General features: G+C 28.6%; 1 protein-coding gene and 1 non-coding gene across 2 annotated transcripts; one reads left to right on the plus strand and one right to left on the minus strand.

Moving 5' to 3' along the window:
• Nucleotides 1–1,991: 1,991 nt before the first annotated feature.
• TRNAQ-UUG (transfer RNA glutamine (anticodon UUG)) lies at nucleotides 1,992–2,063 on the minus strand. Its single transcript has one exon. It is a non-coding gene; the product is annotated as a tRNA-Gln (tRNA).
• A 17,815-nt stretch (nucleotides 2,064–19,878) lies between these two features.
• LOC137821504 (putative indole-3-pyruvate monooxygenase YUCCA10) lies at nucleotides 19,879–21,772 on the plus strand. Its single transcript, XM_068626126.2, has 4 exons — nucleotides 19,879–20,534; nucleotides 20,839–21,072; nucleotides 21,169–21,294; nucleotides 21,408–21,772. Exons 1-4 carry the CDS (start codon nucleotides 19,914–19,916, stop codon nucleotides 21,624–21,626), a joined length of 1,200 nt encoding a protein of 399 aa, XP_068482227.1. The 5' UTR covers nucleotides 19,879–19,913; the 3' UTR covers nucleotides 21,627–21,772.
• Nucleotides 21,773–24,739: the final 2,967 nt, after the last annotated feature.

Genomic DNA, 24,739 nt, shown 5'->3' on the forward strand with positions numbered 1-24,739 from the left:
AATGAGAGAGCAAGACTAAGACTTCAATAGTTCTCTAGGTCTCATCTCCTTAGTAAGAACAATTATATTTATTTTATAAACTATAATTATTAATATTTAAAATAATTATATTTTTAATAAAATAAAATGATTTTTAGATTATATCTAATATTAATTATTTTAGTTACTAACTATTTTGTATTTTCAATTAATTTTTATAGTAATTAATTTAAAATTTAAAATAATTAACAATTAAAGTTTGAATAGTTAATATTCAATACTATTTTAAAAATTATTTTATAATTTTTTATTAATAATAAAAATTTCTTTAAATATCAATAAAATTTTAATTTATAAAATATTAATTTAGTAAATATAATAACTAACTATTTTATGTTTTAAATTAATTTTTATAATGATTAATTTAGAATTTAAAATAGTTGATAGTTAAAATTTTGGTAGTAGTTAATATTAAATAATAATTCAAAAATTATTTTACAAATTTGTATTAATAATAAAAATTATTTTAAATATTAATAAAATTTTAATTTATAAAATAATTTTAATTTAGTAAATATAATAATTAATTATTTTTTGTTTTTAGAATAAGTTATTATTTAATGATTTTCTTATAGTCCATTAACACAAATTAAATCTCAATATTTCAATTATTATTTTTCTACTACACATCTATTTTAAAGACATCTATTTTAAAAGCTGAGTATTCCAAACGATAATTTAAATTTAGGTATAATTATCTTCTTGATCCTACATCAATATTCAATTTAGTAAGTGATTTAAAAAAAACAATTTGGTCTCCTTGTTTTTTAAAATTACTTAAATTAGACATTTTCGTTAACTAACTTTCTCTCTGTTGTGTAAGTGCGACTTACGTGACAAAGAGAATTGTTGATGTTGATGTGGCTATGATTTAAAAGCCATGAGATTTGGTGTTGTGTGAGGTGGTATTTGACAAAAAATAGTAACAATTTCAGTTTCTTCAACTCCCACTCTTCTTTCTCTGCATATATCAATTAGTCACAAATTTGGAAACCCCATCTGCTTTCATTCACAACATGTTATTTAGAATTTTTTTCCACTTCCTTTTGATTGACAGAGTGAGAGGTTTCACAAGGTTCTTTGAATTTGTGAGTAGTGTAACTGAAGTGAAAGTTAAGAGATATTTGCCCATGCTGATGTAGAAATAGACCTAGATGTTGCACGGGAGTGAAACGTAACTGGATGGTTCTCAAAATTATTTTCATCAACAGTTACTAAAAAAGGAGGCGATTTTCTAGTTTCCAATGATATTTGTTCTTTTGAGATTATGATTGAAAGAATGAGAGAAACCCTAACCTCTAATTTTTAGTAATCTCTTTCAAAGTCCTCACTTACCACCTCACACAACACCAAATCCCAATTTTCTTTTAAAACAATCTATATTAACAATTCTCTCTGTCACATAAGCAACACTTGACGTCGTTGAGAGAATGTTAACATAAAGGACCAAAAGCAAAAGGACCAAATTAATTTTTTTAAAAATCACGGTACTAAATTAAATATTGATCATAAATATAAGGATTAATAAGGTAATTATACGTTAAATTTATAATTTTTTTCATTGTTTTATACACCTTCATTTAACTTAAGTGAAAAAATGATTTTTTTTCTTACATTTAAACCAAATTAATCGTTTAAAATAACTTCTAAAAAAATCGACCCAAACCAAAATCTGATTTTAATTATAATTGATTAATAATCCGCTTTTTGACATAATTTATTTTTTTAAGCATCTCAAATATTTCTTAATAACTCAAAACAATATAATTATTGTTATAACTTTTAAAGTGTATTCGGGAATCCTGTACTTTTTGAATAATTTTAATAATCGATTTATATATGTAATCATAATTGTTTTTTTTTGTACAAAAAGGAGTATGTATAAAGTTGAAAGAGAAACAAATTATGTAAAGAATCAAACTTTTTCATTTCATGTAATATTTTGTTAAAAAAGGTCCTACCGGGAGTCGAACCCAGGTCGCTGGATTCAAAGTCCAGAGTGCTAACCACTACACCATAGAACCACATTATGTTGATTATTTGAAAAAAATTAATATAACAAATATAACAAACTAAAACTAAACAAGTAAATAATCATTTTAAAAAGATAATAACTAAAATATGTTTTATAAATCCAATTTTATATCAAAGTTTCAAAATTAAATTAATTTATGAAGAAAAAATAAAATAATAAATGCCCTTTATACCACTTGAGATATTCAATTAAGTTAATTAATTTTGTTCATATTATTATCTCAATAAATTAATTGGCACGCATCTTAAACTGTTAGCGGTTTTCTAAGATTTCTAGTATTACGTGAATTAAATGTTATATGTTAATTACAAATGGGTATCCGGGGTTGGTCGCTAATAATATTTTATTTTCTCCTTTCACATAACTGTTTTTTTTGTCACTTTCGAATTAAGTTTCAATATTTAATATTTATATGATTTTTAATGGGTTAGAAACAAGAGGATGATTGATTTTTTTTTTTATCGGTTTGCACCTCGTTTTTTTTTTCTCTCAACTAAATTTTTACGTTCTTGCTTTTTTATTTCTCCTCCTCGCTAGCTCTAGATTCGGATGGTACATTTGACACTTAGTATTTAGGATTAGATGATTGCGTACATGATTCTTTGGGATATGTGCTTATTTATATAATTATTGTGAATCTATCGTCGTTATTGAGCCTAATAAAAGGAGATTAACAAACACTGGATCATTAATCAGTCTCGTTATTGATTATGTCGGTCGATTTTGACTAGTGTCGAGTCATAGTCTCGATCGCATAGGCCCTATTGGTACACTTGCCCCCAGGCTTGAGGATGGTCAATCCGAAGAGTTTTTATCTGAGGTCATAGTGACGGTTGGGCTTCCCGAGGTGAGACGTGATGTTGGCGGCACTGAATGCGTGACATGCCGTGTAATGATGACGAGGTTTTTTGGCATTATTCGGTGTGAGTCGTTGGATCGAGGGAGATCCAATGGTTGAGATGAAAGTGATGCTTGGTCTTCCTCTCTCCTCGAGGACTATAAATAGTGGTCCCCTACAGTTCCGAGTCACTATTTTCCTACTCCGACATCTGAAACCTAAGCGTTCTGCGCGGTGCTTTCCTTACATTCCGAGAGGTTAGTCATGTCTTCTTCGTCTTCTTCCTCGTCCTTTCCCCCCCTCTTTATCTTCATCTTTCTCTTCTTCTGAATCCTCCACGATCGAGCCCTTGTCAGCCGTGGTAATTTAGACGTTGCCCTCCATGGAGGATTCTGTAAAGGGTAATGACCCGGAAGGTGTTGCCGACCGATCATATCCCCTTGAAGAGTCGTCCCATCTTTCGAGGCTTGACTGAGTAGACCCTAAGGTGACCGGGTTTACCTTTGTATCCCTGGATGGGTCGTCCATCTCCTCCTTCATAGAAAAGAATACCATTTTGAAGTCGGATGTTGATGATGGTATCTTGGCTATTGATTATTGTTGATCGACTGATACCATATGTATGGGTCGATCTCCCTCAGAGGTTCATTTCTTCTTTGTTCATTCTTGTCTTTTTTCTAACTTGCATGTCGCTTTCCCTTTTGATGGTTTCACCATTGGTGTCCTCCGGACGCTCATGTGGCTCCCTCCCAACTTCACCCAAACACTTGGACTTCTCTCCAAACCTTTTGGCTTATCTGCAACATGTTTTGCCTTTCTCCAACTCCTTCCACTTTCTTAATTTATTATACCTCTCACTCACAGTTAGCTGGTTGTCACTTATCATTCGGTCAGGTAACATTCTATTTAACACCACCTCGTACAAAATTTTCAAAGAAAAGTTCTTCAATTTTTTTGTTGAGCCCGAGGATTCGAGGCTTTTGTACTAGTCGGTCCAATTTTCCTCTATATTGGACCCAAAATCCCACCCAATTTAAGGAATGACCTCGATCGGCTCCGAGCGCCAAGAAACTAGAGATTTATTCTTTTTTCAACAACCTCCCTCGAAGGCTCCCTACACGGAAACTATTAACTGTGTTCAAGTCTTCTCAACGGTTGATGAATTTTTATGGTATGTTTACATTGTTTTTTTGTCTCGGTCGGTCAAAGATTCTTAAGTTATGTGTTTTTTTACTTGTGTAGATATCATGACAAAAGAGACTCCTTGCTCAGGCAGTGTCATGGCTGCCTTTCGTACCAAGGCCCTTGGAAAGGGTAAAGGCAAAGGTAGCTTGAAAATAGTTGTGGCTGACAACCTTTTGTTGTCGGGGCATCTGGCCCCTCAACTGCTGTTGATGGGGTAAAAAAGAGAAAGAGAAGGGAGTCGGTCAATACTGCCACGACCACTCAGTTTTCTGGCAGCACCCTAAGACGTCCACTACCTCCTTCTCCATTTCGTTTGGAATCTTCTTCACCGATCGGCGCCACCAGTCCTGCTATTGTCATCGCCGCTCCCAACACTGCTGTTGTCCCCTTGACACTTATTGGGGGTAACCTTCAATTTTCTGGGGGGAGGGGGGGCGTTCAACTCGGTCTCTCACTGGCTGTGGAGAACCTCCTCACCTTAGTTCCGAAAGAAGAAAATCTCTCGGTCGGAATCGAGATGCAATGTCAGAGACTTGTCATGACCTGTTTGGCTGCTGATATCCGAAGCCGGAGGATCGAAACGATCTCCAGACTGGAATATGAGCTGGCTGAGACCTCCAACTCACTAAAGACATCCTTGGAGGCAGTGTTGGCCTTCGAGTCTAGGATGACCAAAGTTGGCACCAACCTCAAGTTGGACGAGATGAGGTGCGCCGAGCTGGAGAGGAAAGAGAGGGAGAAGGCGGCTGAGGTGGTCGAGCTGAAGAAAGCCCTCGAGGAATGCAAGGAAAGGATCTTGGTGCTGGAGATCGAAAAGGCCTCGGTGGAAGCCGAGCTTGACAAGACCCAAGATGATGTCTTGGTGATGTTGGGTGAAAGCTTCGATTAGGTTGTCCGATAAGCCTACCTGTTCTACGATGGGCTCCCATCGATCGGTGCTTTTGACACAATTGAGGATGTTTATAAGGGCCGATTGGTGGCCTTTGATGAATTAGAGGCTTTAAAGAACGCGGCGCCGAGGATCTCAGTCGAGGACGTTGAAGATAAAGACCGTTAGGTTTAGATTTTAAGGCTTTTTTGTTCCATCGGGTCCGGGTGTGACCTTCTTTGATTTTGTTCCTCTGAGGTCGGGGTGTGGCCTCCTCCTACTTCTTTAATCAATATATTGGACGTTCTTCCTTATTTATGCTTTACATAATGTACAAGTTATAATAATCAACATTTTAATTGTTAATCGGCCGGAATACTCATAAGATTTATCTTAAGTAGTTGAGTGTTGGGCGGTATGACCGATCAGTGTGAGCGTTCTTGATTGGACCAAGTCTTTGGGGGTCGGGAGGGATTACCAATTAAGGTATGCATCCTTGGTCGGACCTAGTCTTTAGGTGTCGGGAGGAAATACTGGTTAAGGTATCATCCTTGGCCGAATCGAGTCGTTAAGTGTCGGAAGGGAATACCAATTAAGATATCATCCTTGGCTGAACTAAGTCTTTAGGTGTCGGGAGGGAATACCGGTTTAAGGTATTATCCTTGGTCGAACCGAGTGCTGGAAAAACATACGTAAATTTAACATGTTCAAATACACATATTTAAAAGTAAATGCCTTATTAAAATCTTCTCGACCGAAAACCCTCCTTATGAAAAAAGGTTGGGTGAGGAAAGAATAAAATTTTATTGATTTTAATTGTAATAAAATTTGAGGTGCGTATCATTCCACGTCCTCGGTACAACTTTGCCCGATAACCACTCTAAGTGGTATGCCCCCAGGTGCAACGTCTCAGATTCAGAAGGGACATTCCTAGTTGGACGAGAACTTGTCGTCCACCTTTCTAGCCTCACTTCGCATCCTCCAAACGAGATCCTCCTTTTGAAAGCTTTTTGGCTGGACCTTCGCATTGTACCGCTTGGTCACCCTGAGCTTGCATGCGGCTTCACGGATTTTGCTCCTGTCTCGAAACTCGTTTAGTAGGTCAAGTCCAACTGTCAGGCTCTCCTGATTTAGGGACTAATGAAAGAGTTGACTTCTAAGGAATGACTCCCCCACCTCGACCGGGATCATGGCCACGATGTAATAGGTTAGGTTATAGGGTGTCTCCTGTGTCGAAGTTTGGGACAAGCAGCGGTACGCTGATAAGACTTTTGCTAACTCTTTAGTCCACCGCCCTTTCGCCGTGCCGAACCGTTTCTTTAACTTATTGAAGATGACCTTATTTACTGCTTCGACCTGCCCATTCGTCTGAGTGTGCTCGATCGAGCTTGTCACTAACTTTATAACAAGATAAAATCGATTTTGTTAACTTATAATATTTTTTGTTATATTTTTTTTGCCAGATTGGATCATGGATCCTCACGTTGCAACATCTAATGGTTCTTTGCTTGTGTTTGCTTGTGTTGATCATATTGATGTTGCTTCTTCTTTTATAGTACCTTCACGTTAGTTCATTATTTTTTTTATCAGCAATGAATAAATTAAATAAAACGGGATACTTCAGGGGTATCCTAACCTTTTTACAAAAACACTATTAGGCCCTCCTATGCTTGAGACCCAAACATTATGACTTTAAGCCATAAGAGCAAAAAAGTCAACCTGCAGAAGCAATCTAAAAATAGACCAAACCATAAATTAAAACTGAGAAAAAATCTTTTGGATGGTGTATAACCAACACTAGAGAGCATATTATAATAATAGCTTATGCACCAACCACCCCATGCTAGCAACAGGACAACACCTTGCTCTCTTTGGTTCAATCCAAAAGACAAACATTAGGCCAACTTTTACATCCTTGTATATTGCACTCTGCCTCCACACAGCTGCTCCAATCTGTTACGGTAACCCCTGTTATATGCTTAACTTCAGTTGTTGCCTCTCCTAATGTGCATAAGTTTGCTCCAGCAACCTTGGAAAAGAGCTACCTCAACTGCCATCAAGTTTATCTATAACAGCAACAACCACTGAGTTAACTGGGAGCTCTAGCTCTTCAACGTGTAGCACCCTACGTCCTTGCAATTTGATCGCAGCTACATCCCTCACAACCAGCTGTAGCAGATTTGCAGAAAGGCTCCCCCTAGCAGCACCAAGAGGTATCAAGAACGCCCAGCCTTCTATTAGGCACCATTCAACAACTCCAATGAAAACCTTTTACCTTCTGAAGCTTAATCATAACATCTTGAGAATATTCCATCAGTCTTCACGGTCTACTTGAAATTCAAGCCCAATTTCCATGTAGCCTTTACTTAATACTACTTCCAAACAACAAGCCTTTAATTCCTCCAGCACATCATAAGCCTTGCCTTCCATGGACCATAACGGCACAGACCTCTTCTTGAACAAAGATGTTTTTACTTCTTTCTCCAGAGCTAGGTTCTTACATCATAACCACCTTCTGTATTCAATTAAAGAGCTTGGTTCCCTTCAGCCACGTTTATGGATACAGCAGGTTACCACCTATGCTACAACAGATTAAAACAACATCCCCCTATCCTTTCCCATCCCATGATCACAGAAGGAAACCAGCAACCCAACAGATCCAGCACACCCAACACAACAGTGTTAACAACACCGACTGAACAACAATCCAACAGCACTAACAACCACCTAGTCATCCAACAACTCCACCCAGGACCAGTGAACCAGCACTACCATCACCTCACTACAGGATCAACTATCTTCCAGTTCCATACAGCATTACCTTTGACCCTATAAATTCCTTTCTAATTAACCAGATTATGGCCACCCAGGGTGTTGTTCCTGCATCAAAGGTAAAGAGCAAACCAACAAACCCAAGCACAACATAGGGACGTTTAAACTCCTGCCAGTACCCTACTCCCGTGAAAACTAGACCCTCCGAACTAGACCAAAACCAACTACTGCTGTTCCTGCCAAGCTATAGTTCATTATTTATTTATTTTTATAAATGTATTTAGAGTTTTTCTGTTAAGTGTGTTTACCTTTTTAATTTTTAAAAATGTATATATATTTTTTTCTATATGTTTACTTTTCTTATTTTTAATAAATGTATTTATATTATTTTATTTGTATTTACTGTTTAGTTTATTTTATTTATATGTTTACTGTTTTTAATTTTTATAAATGTATCTATTATTATTTTTATTATGTGTTTACTATTTTTAATTTTGTATTATGTTTTATTATTTAGTTTTTTTATTTCATGACTTTACATGTTTTTATGTGTTTATTGTTTTTATTTTTAATAATTGTATTTACATTTTTTTAGGTATTTACTGTTTTGTTTATTTTTTATGTGTTTTACTGTTTTTATATTTTTTATTATTATTTTATGTTTACTGTTTAGTTTTTTATTTTATGTGTTTATTGCTTTTGATTATTATATATATATATATATATATATATATATTCTGTTATTATGTGTTTTTAGTAACATTTGTTTATATGTTTATTATTTTTAATTTTTATAAGTTTATTTACATTTTTCATATTATTATATGTTTATTGTTTTATATTTTTTATTATATGTGTTTACTGTTTAGTTTTCTATGTGTATTGTTTTTAATTTATATCTATAACAAGATACTGTTTAATTTTTTTTATGTGTTTACTGCTTTTAATTTTAATAATTGTATTTAATTTTTTCTAGATTTTTACTCTGTTTTTATTTTTTTTATGTATTTAATTTTTTTAATTTTTATAAATATATTTACACTTTTTTGTTTTTTTATTATGTGTTTACTTTTTTTCAATTTCCATAGATGGATTTACTTCTTTTTTTTATGTGATTACTATTTTTAGTTTTTATAGATATATTTACATAAAAAAAATGTTTATTGTTTTTAATTTTTTAAATGTATTTGCAATTTTTATTATTATTATGTGTTTACTGTTTTTACATTATTTTATTATGTATTTGCTGTTTTTAGATTTTTTATTATTATGTATTTATTGTTTAGTTTTTATTTTATTTTATGTATTTACTCTTTCTAATTTATATATATATATATATATATATATATTTTTTTTGTTATTATGAGTTTACTCTTTTTATTTTTTTATTAACAATAAACACATAAAAAAAATTATTTTTAATAAAAAAAATTAAAAAACAATAAACATAATAAAAACTAAACAGTTTCTTGTTATTAAAAAAATTAAAAACAATAAACACATAAAAAAAACCAAACAGTTTCTTGTTAATAAAAAATAAAATAAAAAGTAAACTCATAATAACATTTTTTTATGTGTTTATTATTTTAAATTTTTATAAATGTATTTATATTTTTTTATATTATGATTTTATTATTTTTACTACTGGTTTTATATTTTTTATTATTATGTCTTTACTGTTTAATTTTTTATTTTATATGTTTACTGTTTTTAATTTCTATAAATATATTTATATTTTTTCTTGTTATTATGTGTGTACTATTTTTATATTTTTTTCTTTTTATCTGTCTACTATTTTTAATTTTAATAATTGTGTTTACATTGTTTTTAGGTGTTTACTGTTTTATTTATTTTTTTATGTGTTTATTGTTTTAATTTTTATAAACGTATTTACATTTTACTACTTTTAATTTTTTATTATTGTGTGTTTATTATTTTTAAATTTTTATTAATTTTTTACTGTTATTATATTTTATTATTATTATGTGTTACTGTTTAGTTTTTTATTTTATGTATTTGCTGTTTTTATTTTTTATAAATATATTTATATATTTTTTATTTTGTGTTAACTTTTTTTATATTTTTTATTGTTATATACTTATTGTTTTTACATTTTTTATTATTATGTGTTTATTGTTTAGTTTTTTTAATTTTATGTGTATACTGTTTTTTATTTTTATAAATATATTTATATTTTTTTGTAATTACTTGTTTATTATGTTTACTGTTTTTACATTTTTTTATTATATGTTTAGTGTTTTTATATTCAATAATTGTATTTATATTTTTTTATTATTATGTGTTTGCTGTTTTTACAGTTTTTATTATTATGTGTTTACTGCTTTTGAATTTTTATAAATTTATTTAGAGCTATAATAAGTTTTTAATTTGATTTTAATATTGTTCAATATGCACTGTTTTAATTTGATTTTAATTTTGTTAAATATGCAATCAGTGTTATTATATATCTATTAAAATTAAATTCACATCATTACGATTTTAAATGAATTTAAAATTAGTTATAAAAAAATTGTTTAGTAGTAGTCGTATTAGTCATGTATATATTTAATTATTTGGATTAAAGTAAATCTTAACTCTAACATTATCTTTTATATTATCATAATCCTAATGTTATTGTAGTAACTTCAACTTAAATTGGTTAGAGTTATTCGTAGCATAAACTATTTCAAACGTATTCATAAACTATTTTATAGTTGTCAATGACAAAGTCATGATTTTATGGATAACTAGAACAATTAGAAACCACTTTGGACGACGACGACATGCAAGAATTTGATGACACAATTTCAATTTATAATGATCTTTCTCGTGCGAATATGAATCTAATTTCAAAAATACAAGAAAATTTGAAAAGAAATACTCAACTTGCATCAACGATGATCCTTTACATAATTGCTTTTGGTTTGAATTTGTTGTTTGTTTTAATTGATACAACGAACTGTATTACTGAGTTTGAACCAAGAAAAGAGCGTCGCAAACAAGAATTGATGAAGTATTTAGAGCACACCGATCGCTCTTGTGACATTATTCACATGGGACTAGAAACATTCATTCAATTATGTGAACGGATTAGGGCAATCGATGTTGTTAAGGATGCATATTTTTAACAATTGAAGAACAAGTTGCTAAATTTCTTCATATTATTGGACATAGTGTCTAGAATCAAAGTGTTTCATTTTTTTCATCGGTTTGGATGAACAGTTTCTCGTCACTTTCACAATGTATTAAATGCAATTTTGATGTTGGAAGGACAATTCATAAAACAAGCATATGGTATTGATGTACAATCCAAATCTTACACAACCGATTTTTTCCATACTATAAAGTTTGTTTATTACAAATTTCCTTTACAATTCTCATAATGTCTTTTGTATTTCTTTAGACCTGAAATTTTGATTACCACTAGGATTGTTTAGGGGCCATTGATGGCACCCATGTACGTGTGAAGGTCTCACATGCTGATGCTCCTCATTTTCGAGGAAGAAAAGATTGACCAACTCAAAACGAATTCCCAGCTTGTGATTTAGATATGAAATTCACATATGTTCTAGTTGGGTGGGAAGGAACAACCTTAGATTCAAGGATATTGAAGGAGGATTTCATAGGATATGATCATTTGATTATTCCGGAAGGTAACTTTAAGGTGTTTGAGAATTCATAACAATAGATACAAAGGTCATAATATACATAACTAATGGATGTCGAGAATCGATGGCAGCTGGACGACTCAGGATATAATAATATTGTACTTGCATTACACAAGGCCGGACTCCCTGCCTTTACAAAAAATAATATCAAGAAGCAACAAATTTTTTTGAAGGACAAGTGGAGGGAGGTCCACTACCTATTTAGTGCTCTTAGTGGTTTTGGTTAGAACCAAGCCACAAAATGTTTCAAGGTTGAAGATGAAGTCTAGAAAAGCTTGATTCAGGTAAAGTAACTAAAGATGACAATATCCCATAATTAAAGATGACAATATCTCATAATTTGTTATTATAATATTCCATGAACTGTGGTAACAATGTTGTCGATGAGGTATTAAACATTGCTCGTGTACAAGCCATTTCATCACAAGAAATTGCTGCGAAAATCAGACGGCCGAATGACTATTATGGTGAACATGTATAAAATGATCGTCGTAAGAGTTCGTATCAATACTCGTCTTCGGATATTTGGTCCATGCTATTAGGTACAAGATGAAGCATTCATGGACCAATGCTACGACTTTTTCTGTGAAAATCTAGCTATAGCAATGCGAGTATTTGGTATGCCGAAATAGCGAAGAATGGAAAAATTGTTTAACATCATGACTCGACATCAATAAATTATGTTTAATTATATTTTTATGTTGTTCAATTTGTAATTTAATTGTATCTACTTTTAATTCAAGACAAACATTGTACTTATTATTTGACTTCTAATATTATTATTCTTGAACTATTTTTCATTTGAAATTTATGTGTGAGAATATTTTGTAAAATACTATTATTTTGTCATTGTTTCGTAACATTTTCATTCATAGGTTTTAACTTCCTTATCAATGGCATCTTCATCCACAAAGAGGCAAAAAAAACGCCTAAGAGGGAGGGCGTTTTAGATGATGAAGTTCCTATGATCCCACTATAAAGGAGGGAGGGCGTTTTAGATTATTCTCGGTATATTTAAACGAAACGTCAGATGGTTGCATTTGAGGAAAATTTTCACGGCAGACCAGTCATATCTCCAAAAGTCTTAGATTTCTCATTTTTTGCCACATCTGATTTTCAGTTTCAAGAATATTTGAACTTCCAAGGATTGCAACACTTTCTTAGTATAAGACTACCTTATTATGAGGATATGTTTAGGTTTTTTTTTTTATTTAAATCTTCATCTAACGACACTGGGTTACCTTGCTACTTAGATCGACACACACAAGATTATAATTAGACATAGGGATTGGATGAATGTGGCGAATCTGAAATATGATGGTCTCCTGTTAGCCCCTAATACCTTCCCTGAGGACATACATTTTGATCGTCAACCGACCCTATTAACCATGACAAAAGAAGAGATGCATGGTCAAAATAGGTAGTTTGACTATAAATGACAGTCTACTTCATTACACATGGGTGCACATGTTGTATCCTCGGGGGAGAAACTTCTCGCAGTTGGTTCATGAAGATGTTTTCATGTTATAGTTCCTAAAAAGTAATGTAATGATTAACTAGCCTCATTATATCATGCAACACATTATAAAATGTCGTGATAATGATATGGTTGTTTAGTCACACACCTCATGTTGCTATATGGCATGAACTTGATGGGAGAGTCATCAATCATGTTAGGGTGGAATAACTTCTTCAAGAAAAAAACCATGAAGAAAATGAATATCTTTAATGTCAATGGTGTGTGGCAACTTGGAAGGCCTAACGACGAACATGAACAAGAACACAAAGACATTTCATCGCCTCAAGAACATGTTGCAGGCAGTCATCCTCAAAACCCCCCATGATTTAGCGATGTTAACACAAATTTGGGGGGAAATTCAGTATATACATGAAAGTATGTCAAGCACGAGGTTGGATATCAACACTATCAACATACGTTTGGGTCGAATCGAATATATATTTTACCAACTTCAAGGCAATGAAGAACATTGATTGCATTTTTATTGTGTTATTATTATTTTTTATGTTGAACTTATTTTTATTGTTAGTTAAATTTAATGTGTTATTGGATATTATTATGCTTGTAATTTTTTTAAATTCCCATATAATGACTTCATCTATTTATTGTAATCACCGACTATTTCATGTTCATCGAATGTTTATTAATGATAAGCGAAAGTTTTTATTTTATATTCTTTATTTTATAAGATACAAATTGAAATAAAAAATTATACATAAAAATAAAATACAATTGTTTTCATGTTGTTAGTCAATATTTTATAATATTTATGAAAATATGTGAATTTTATCGTGCTAGTATGTTTAAATTGCACATTATCTTTAAAATATATAAATTATTTAAATATTAATAATTATATATATGCACAATATACAATATACAAATTTAAATATTAGATAAATTTATTTAATAATTTCAAAAAATATTTAATTATATTATTAATAACAACATATAATTATAAATAATAAAAATAATAAAATAAAATTATAATATCAACAAAAATATATACAGTTATATAAAATAACAAATTCATATAATAATAAATATTATTTTCATAAATTATAATAATTTTTTTTTAATTTAACACAAAATTAATTTTTATTACAAAATAAAAGTAATTATAATATAATATATTAAAAAATAATTAACTTAAACCTACACAAAAAATATACCATAACCCATTATTGAAATATTTTTTAATAACATAAACTTACATTATACACTTTTAAAATAATTTCTAAATATGAGTATGTTCTATTGTAGACTATCTTTTGACTCTTTTTAAGTATTTTTAGTCTATACCCAAATCTCAGCTCCATAATTCAAGGTAAGTTTATTGCATAAATAATTATACAACTAAGATATGCAACATTGATGCGAGAATTCCCTTCAACTTCTCATAATGAAATATCATGAAATGTCTTAATCTATGTTATTTAGAACAGTTTAGTGAAATAAATATATCTCCTTTTAATATAAGTTTTTGTACTTAATACTATAAATCTTAGACTAGTTAAGCATATCATTCTATGTATTTGACCTGGACATATCCAATTCAACATAATATAACAAACATAAATTCAATACAATTACCTAATCTCATCTCAACTTTACATATAGCATACCATTTTAAAACATACCAAATTCGTTGAGGGAAATATAATTTAATGTAAGTATAACATACCAAATTCGTTGAGAGAAATATAATTTACTAGGGAAATTTGAATAAGAATTTAGTCATTTGCTTTTAGATTGAGATTCGTTGGGTGAAGTCTTATCTGGATGGCCAAGTTCATTAAATCCGTTAAGCGAATTTTATTTGCTGATGCTGAAATTCACTTTTCTCGTGAGATTCACTTAGCAAAATCTCATCCACGGAGTAGTTTATGCAGAATTCTATAAGTTGGATCTACAATCAAATCTATCAATTCTAAATTTCCTATGACATTTTAAACATGAAAATAATATTTTTTTTTAAAATCAAACTTGCATGTGTACCAACTTAAATAAAACAGGGTTATCTAACACTAAAAAACAAGCCAAAACTCACATTAAAAGGTATAACTCAATCATTATTCTATATAATTTTTACTACATTTTCATACTACTAGGATGCATCATTTCTTTACTATAGCTTCTATAACTGAAATTGACCATTTCAATCAAATATCATACTCAAAACTAATGAAAACAAAACAACACCCAATTCTAACGAAACATATATCAAGCTACAATCTTTACAATTCCAATACCCATAAAAATCAAACATTTTCTGTACTTAGAAATCACATATATTTACAATCCAAAATAATAACTTCTCTTATCTTAGATTTTGTTCTTTTAAGAGAATTTCTCCAAAAATAAGAAAAGTAAGAGAAATTTTAACTTGTTCCTAGATAATCTCATTCACAAATAGAGCATATAACTATAAACGTAGACTAACTAAGATATGTTTATTCGATTTAGATCTCACATATATTCCCAAAATATATGCAAGCAAAATACTAAAGAAAGAAATATAAAAATGTACTAAAAAAAATCTTTTTTTTAGTTTATAATATTGTTCTATTCTTTACCATCTACATATAAATATGATTTGATGAAAAAGACTAAAGATATATTCAAAAAAATTATGAAAAAAGTATAAGGAAAAGATAAATTGAGAAAGTTTTTATTTTTGAAAAAAAAAGAAGTTAAAACTTGTTGTTTTTAGGTGTAGTACTTATACATTTATTAATCTGTAGTAAAAACAAAACAAATGCACATATCAAATGCAAGCATTTGTATTCCACCTTAAAGTAGTGATCGCTGAATGATACTCGCCCACTACTTATTTGGTTAAGTTTGGTTTCCATGCATGCTTCACATGTCTTACTTGCATTTAGTTTTGCCATGTCGATTTTTACTTGTTGAACTTAATCATAAAGAATTCGGGTTCGAGATCCATGATGTCAAATGCCCTAAAGGTTTTGTATGAAATTTTAGTTTATTAGGAATCGTGAGGAAGCCTATTGAATGAACGAGAAACTGATGGTCAAATCTATTAAATCTATTTTTCTAATCGACAAAAAAATATATATAAATAAAAGATTACGTGGAATAGTGAAATAGTTGAAGATCCCATATCGACTAAAGACGAGAACAATTCATTTTAGAACTAAGTTGGCACAATTTATCCTATTTTATAATTTTTTTTAGACATACTCCATTTTGATAAAAAAGAAAAAAATAACTCCATAAGTAAAAGAACCATATATGGATGTGTTTTTTTTATATAAATCAAAGTCTTCACAAATAAAAAACTTGTGTACTGAAATATCATTTATACTATTCATGACATGATATTTTTAGTTTTTTTTAAATAAATAAATATGAGATATTTTAAAAATATTTTAATTTTATTAAAAAAATAATGATATATATGTATAATTCTTAGAATAATTAAGACCCCAAACACCAATTACCAAAAACCCATCCTCATCAACAAGTACCCCCACACAAGAAAACCTGTGAAACTTCATGAATATCGAACAAAATCCCATCCACAAGATACATAACAATCCAACGAGCATCAGAAACACGTGGTTGTAAGGTTCCATGTTAAAGCTAGCAAAATCAGCTGACATTAATTAGAGTAGTTTTTAAAAGATAAAAAACGAGAATACTGTGTGTTCTCACTGATTTGATACTCAGTAGTTCAAGGCTATCAGATACCATTTAACTGAACAAATATTTAAACCATTATCCAAAGCCCTACGTCAGATTACCATTTTGGATATATATTTCAGTTTGTTTAATTGCTTTAAGACCTATGTGTCAATCTTTAAAAAAAATCTGAATAAAAAAAAAATCAGCATGTTTTTTTTAGTGTACAAAAAGAATGAATAAATAACGTGTACCATTTTAGGAATTTTCGAACCTTTTTCCATTAGATTATGATATCTAAATAACCCTAAAAAAACTAAAAAAAAGACCAGCATGTATGTTTGTGTCTGAGAGTAACGCAGAAGGGAGCTAGTGAACTATACAAGATGGTCGTTCTCCCTAAATAGCGGGAAAGTTTTGCATGCAGGCTGCATAACTCGTCAAATTTCAGTTTAGAAAGAATTTTGGTATGCTAGATTTTAGAATCCACTCAAAGCATTTTTCCTATAGAAATTACTTTTTTTTAATAGGAAACTATTTAACAAAACAAAGAGATCTAGAAATTCATATTTAAGATTTATTATGTATTGGAAGTTTTTTATCCAAATAATTTAGATTTTGTCAACTATAATTTTTACAATAATATTTGTTATAGTAAGTTTTAATATATGATAAATGATTGTGAACTTGAAGATATACTACATTAAAATTATTAAATAAAAATTAATTTTAGATACTAAAAATAATTAGTCACTATATTAACTAAATTAAATATTATTTTATAGACAAAAAATATTATTAGTATTAAAGTAATTTCTATTATTAATAAAATTTATAAATTAATTACTAAATTTGTATCTAATTTAGTTATCAATGTTTTAATTACTAATAATTACACTAGATTCAAAAGTTGATACTTAAAACTTGACATCTACTTATATACTAATTTAAAAATTATTTTACATATCAATCATATTTTTAGTCTATAATATAATATTTAATTTAATTAATATAGTAATTAATTATTTTTTGTCTCTAAAATTGATTTTTACTTAATGATTTGTTTGTAGTGATATTTCTTGAAATAACTTTGATCCATATTTTAAATACTTAACATTTTTTTCAATAAAATATAATATCATTCTTTTCTTTAAATATTCAAACAAAGTATTATATAACATTAGTGTAACTCTTAATATGATGTTAATGTGCGTGATAAAATATCCATTACGGGTTTAATAAATAAATATAAATATAAAAATGTTGATAAATACATAAATTAATTAATATAAAAAATTTTAACTTATATGAGATTTTGTTAAGTATTTTACGAGACAATTTTACTAATGATCTTTACTTAGCAAACATTTTGGTTTGCAGTGAAAAATACGTAAATACACTACTATTTGTTTTTGGTGCCTTTTAAAGGTTTTATAAACAAATAAAATTAATAAATATAATTTTTTTTTCATAAATATTTGAGTTTTTTTTATTGAATTTTGTTATTCTATAATAAATTTATATTATATATATGAAAAATAATTATAAGTCTGTAGTGAAGTAAAACTGTACTTGAATAACAAATATTATTTCAATTCGAAAAATAATATATAAATAAATTTATTTTTTTAAATCTACTCCTTAGTCGTATTATAAAAGATACTGTAAATATTTTTTTTTTAAATCTACTCCTTAGTCGTATTATAAAAGATACTGTCCCAAAAACTTAGTCGTATTATAAAAGATACTGTCCCAAAAACTTTGAAGTAAAATATTGGTTATTAATTTTAATTTTATTATTATTAATTTTTGATTTTATTACCTTTAAACTATTATATCGTTATTATTGCATTAATGGTCCGTTTATAGGATGGTTAATATTTCTATTTGTAGCTTTCACTAATTGTAATTTTATTATATATATATATATATATATATATATTACTTGTGCAATCTTATTTAACAATTTTACAATCTTGTGCAATTACCTTTCATAAGTTTCTACAACTTTTTGTCTTCTCTTATTTTTTTCAATGAGTTGCTACAATACATACATTTGTTATAATAAGAGATGGTTTAGGATTTTAATAATGAAAAAAAAATCTAATTGTTGTATTAAGAGATGGTTTAGGATTTTAATGAAAAATATTTTTTATTTATATTATCTTCCAAATACATATATTGTTTTTAAAAAAAAATTACAAATTTAGGCAAGTCGTGCCAATTCTGCACGACTTCATATGCAGAAATCGTTCCAAGTTGGCACGATTTCAGTATGACAGGGCAGAAGTCGTGCCTAATTGGAACGATTTATGTATATGAAGTCGTGCCGAATTGGCACGACTTGCCTAAATTTGTATTTTTTTTTAAACGGATCCCATTTTGGTAAAAAAAAAAAAATAACCACATCATGGTAAAAAAACCCGGATGCTCTTATCAACTAGTAACAAAATTAAGTAAATTTGCTTCATTTATTAAATATTTATTTATTTTGAAAAATTATAAACCACATTACTTATTTTGAAATTAAAAAGTCAAATTTATTAATTATATTCTAAAGGTGAGGGAATGATAATCTTTACATATTAAATTTTAATCATAATTCTGTATTATCTATACATTTATAATTAATGTAAGAAACAATGTTTATCCTTTAATATAATTAACAGTGATTTTTTAGAAATTAGAAACAAATTTTATAGATATAAGAAATAAAACTTAATATATATATATATATATATATATATAATTAGTCATTCACTTTTTTTTCTAACATAAATTAACTGTTTTAAAAAAATAATATTTTTATCGATAATATTTTGACCCAATAACTAAGAATAAACGGAAGAGAGGTAATATTAGAGAATTTTTTTATCTAATGTTAGTGTAATTTATTTATTTTTTTTTGAGAAAAAATTGAGAATGGCTGAATAAAAAATAGTTAAAAACTAAAAACTAATAAAAGGTGACGGTTAAAGGTTAAAGTAAGATAAGTCTTTGTTTGGTGACGCCTAGATATAGCTGAATCCTTCTGTATAGATGCCAAATGCGAAATGCCAGACAAAAAAAAATCTATTCTTGAGAAAAAGTAACTGAAAAATTTAATTTTATTGCTTTTCTTGAACTATCTAATTGACTGTATTGACCAAAATATAAAAATGAAAGTAAAAAAATAAGGAAAACTAAAACTGGGTTCGTCACTCTCATGGTTGGCAAGTTGGCAACTCATCATCACTGCCAAATAAGTAATGTCATGAATAGCCAAGCCTATAAAAGCAGAACCCCAGCAAGAGGTGAAATCCACACACAAACCAATTTCAAACCAAAGCCAAAACCATCCGATCATGGAGATTGAAGTCCCTGTTGTGATTGTGGGAGCAGGCCCTGCTGGCCTTGCAACCTCTGCATGTCTCAACAAACTATCCATCCCCAACCTTGTCCTCGAAAGAGATGATTGTCATGCATCTCTTTGGAGGAAAAGGACATATGACCGCTTGAAGCTCCACTTAGGCAAAGATTTCTGCAGCCTCCCTCACATGCCCTTTCCTTCTGATTTCCCCACCTTTGTCCCCAGGATTCACTTCCTGCGTTACTTGGATAACTATGTCAGCCGTTTCAAGATTTCCATCCGTTATAATCGGAGTGTAGAATCTGCATATCTTGATGACATAAATGGAAAATGGAGGATTGTTGTCAAGGACACAGCATCTAAGGAGGATGCTGTTGAGGTTTACGTGGCTGAGTTTCTGGTAGTTGCATGTGGGGAGAATAATGAAGGGTATGTGCCTAGGGTTGAAGGGCTTGAAGGGTTTGAAGGAGAATACCTGCATTGCAGCAAGTATTTCAATGGAAGGGACATGTATGGTAAAAATGTCCTTGTTGTTGGCTGTGGTAATTCAGGCATGGAGATCGCTTATGATCTCTCAAATTGGGGTGCTAATACTTCCATTGTTATTAGAGGCCCTGTAAGTCATTCCTCTATATACAAACCCTTTAGGTGGATTCTATAACAAGACACAATTTATAAAAGATGATACCTTTTTCAATACCCCCCACATATATTCTAAAAATTAAGATGGCTATTTTGCTTTGATATTATTTATTACCCCCACATATATGTATCATGTTATCTATTTCGCTTTGTTGGCCGCCATCTATGTTTCTTTGTTAGTTAAAAAAATTAGGCAATCTGGAAGTTCAAAGGTTAGGGTAAGCTTTAACAGAAACTTCAGAATGATCTATTTATCTGACATGTCTCTGTGTGTTTAGGTTCACTTTTTCACTAAAGAAATGGTGTTCCTGGGAATGACCTTGCTGAAATACTTAAAAATGGAGAATGTGGACAAGCTTATGATGCTTATGAGCAAGATGAAGTACGGAGACATGTCTAAGTATGGTTTGGTGAGGCCAAAGGATGGACCCTTCCTTTTGAAGAAAAAGGGTGGTACTACCCCTACCATTGATGTTGGTTGTGTTCCTTTGATCAAGAGAGGCGAAATAAAGGTAGTTAGTGATATAATAGGTTATTTCTTCAACCACCTTTTCTTTAGTGTTAATTAACTCCTTACATTGATTTTGGTCATCTCCTTTTGTGTTCAGGTTTTTTCAACTATTTCAAGAATCAATGAGGGCAAGATGGTTGAGTTTGAGGATGGAAAAGATGGAGAATTTGACATCATCATCTTTGCTACTGGATACAATAGCACTGTGCTGAATTGGCTTAAGGTTCATATAAAACAGTCTCATAATTGCTTTAGTCTGAACAAGTTCAAGTGTTGATTTTTGAATGTGTCTGAGATTGGCCCTAACTGGTTTTTCTGTGACTTGTTGAAACACAGGATTATGAAGGACTGTTCAATGGTAATGGAATGCCTAAACCAGGTTTTCCAAATCACTGGAAGGGAGAAAATGGTCTCTACTGCGCTGGATTTTCAAGAAGGGGATTAGATGGCATTGCTTTTGATGCGCGGCGTATAGCTGATGACATCCGTATGACTACAAGTGCTAGAGACTTACCTGAAACCAACTTTGCTGGTCTCAAACTCTTACAAAAATAAGTTCCCTAATAGGTAGTTATGTTTGTGTGTGATGGATTAGGGAAACCTATGTGGTTATGCTTCATTTTATCAGCAGTGTCCCTAAAAGAGATAAATATGTAGAATGTAAAAGCTGATACATAATAAAGTATTTCATGTTTTTATTATTATTATTATTATTATTATTATTATTATCACTATAATTATAATTATTAGTATATAAATTATGGATTTTCCTTTCATATTTCTGTACCAATTTCCTTTTATTGTCCTTCTTTCTCTAATTTATTCCTTTCTTAAAAAGTTATATTGAGTACAACGGTTTACTCCAGTTCTCATTCTCATAGAGAATCAAAGCTTAATAAAAATCATACCTTACACAGCCATAATTAAAATCAATGTGTTCTAAAATATTTAAATTGAATGGTACTAATTTAAATGGAATTGCACTACCTTTTCAGTTTAAGAAATTAGATGCAGCCCCCAAGAAAACATTCTACCACTTTCAACCTTCATTCTACCATTTTCAAAAATATCTCAAATTTAATAGGTTGGTTATATTTAACAAATAATTAAATGTTTACATTATTTATATTTATTATATAAATATTTAGATAGAATTTAATATTACTAATTTGATATTTTATAGATATATAAATAAATATTTATTTAATAGTAATTATTGTATTTATTTAATCTAATAATTAAAATATAAGTTTATTCAATGTATAACTTTTAATCGGAGTCGCTATATAAAGTATATTTAAACTAAACTTAATAACTTGACATATATATACATATGTATATATTATGTGTCATAGATACTAAAAAAGGAAATATAACAATAAAATTTAATACATATATATATAATATATATTGAAAAGGAAAGACGACAATAAAATTTAATATATATATATATAATATATTGAAAAGGAAATATGACAATAAAATTTAATATATATATATATATATATAAATTTAATAAAATTTAGAGACAAAAAATAATTAGTTGCAATAGTAACTAAATTAGAGATTATTTTAGGAAAAAAAAAACTGATTTCTAAATTAGTTTATATTATTGTTAAATAGTTTCTAAATTGGTATCTAATTAGCTAATGTTTTAACTATCACTTATTTAGATTAGATTCTAAATTTGGTAGCAAAATTATTAGTTTTTAATTAGATAGCAATTTAAAAACCATTTTACCATAATAGAAATTAAATAAAAAACAAAACAAAATTAGTCTCTAAAATATTCTTGCTTTAGTCACTATAATAACTAATTATTTTTTGTCTCTAAAATTAATTTTTATTTCATGATTTTCTTGTAGTATATATATGTATATATTATATATATATATATATTATATATGTATATATATGTATATATTATATATATATGTATATATATATTATATATATGTATATATATATATTATATATATGTATATATATATTATATATGTATATATTATATATATATATATCTTTGATGCAATTTAATTTAATAAAGTTATTCATATACATGTCATTTATTGTTTTTTAATTAATAAAGTAATATTTACTTTCCTTATTTTATTTATATATAATTTATAATACAAATATTTGTAAATATAATTATAAGTTAACAAATTTAATTATATATATATATTATACATTTATTTAAATTTAATAAAAACAATTTTTTTTACAAAAAGTATAACTTTTTACTATTTTTTTCAATAAGATAATTTATAATTGAGAGATAATATATAATAATGAAATAATTGAATCTTTTCATATTTTTTAATTGTAGATTTTAAAATTTATAAAAAAATTAATTTAATTTTAGTTAACATATTATTTTAAATAAATTAAATTGTAAAAATATTACTTTATTAAAAATATCTATTTTAGAATGTCCTTTTATATAACTTAATATAAAGATAATTGTATTTTAATATATAATCAGATGATAATTTTATTTAGTTTAAACATCTATTTATAATATTATAATATAATAATTAAATATTTATTGTAATAATTAGAAAATATTATTTTTTATGATGGTTGTGCTACTAGGTTTGGGCTATAGATTTGTTTCAAAGTGTTTCTATTAATAAATTACTTTTATAAAAAAATTATTGAAGAAGATATAAATTGCTTGATTGGTTTCATTTGCTAATAATATATTTTTAGATGATTATTTATTTTTATTAAAGAAATTGAAATATTTTTTCATAAAAAATATTATCTGGATAAAAAATATTTAAAATAATTTAAGTACTTACAAATTTTAAAATTTTATTCAAAAATAAAAATTTACATTTTTTTTACTTGACTGACTTGGTTGAGGTTGGAGCGTCGAGTTCAGGTGAATTGCGGTTATCTTTTTTTTCGTCATTGAAAATATTTTTTTTTTAAGTCAATATTATTTTTCAGCTAACATATGTTTTTCGAATGATGTTAAACGCAATATTTTAATAGGCGGTGTAGGTTAGAGTGGAGGCGGAACAAATATCATGAGTGAGTAAAGGAGTTTTAACCACTACATTATTATAACAAATTCTTTTGTCATATTATATTTATTATTATTATTATTAATATTAGTATTATCAATAATATTAATATTTGTTATTATTTATATTAATAAAAATATTAATATTATAATTATTAAAAATATTTTGTATGTAATATTTTTTATATGGATACAATTCGTGTGTAATTATTCTCATTTCATAGCGCCAAACTTACATATCGATTAAATCTGTATGTAATCAGTTTTGGTTTACATTTGAAAAAATTTGTATGTAAATATCCGCATGTAATCACTTTTGGCTTACATACGAAAAAATTTATATGTAAATATCCGTATGTAATCACTTTTGGCTTATATACGAAAAAATTCGTATGTAAATATCCATATGTAATCACTTTTGGTTTACATACGAAAAAATCCGTATGTAATGTCTATTTACATACTTAATTAAATTCGTATGTAAATATCTGCATGTAATGCTCACTTTACAACGGATTCAGATTCGTATGTAATAATCAATATTTAAATGGACAATTTCTTATAGTGTTATTGGTCTAGATCCATATGCTAGAAGTGCTTAATATTAAATATTAGAAAATAATATATTATAAAAAAA

This window comes from Phaseolus vulgaris, chromosome 9 (assembly GCF_051622355.1).
Source record: "Phaseolus vulgaris cultivar YP4 chromosome 9, ASM5162235v1, whole genome shotgun sequence".
Lineage (NCBI taxonomy): Eukaryota > Viridiplantae > Streptophyta > Magnoliopsida > Fabales > Fabaceae > Phaseolus > Phaseolus vulgaris.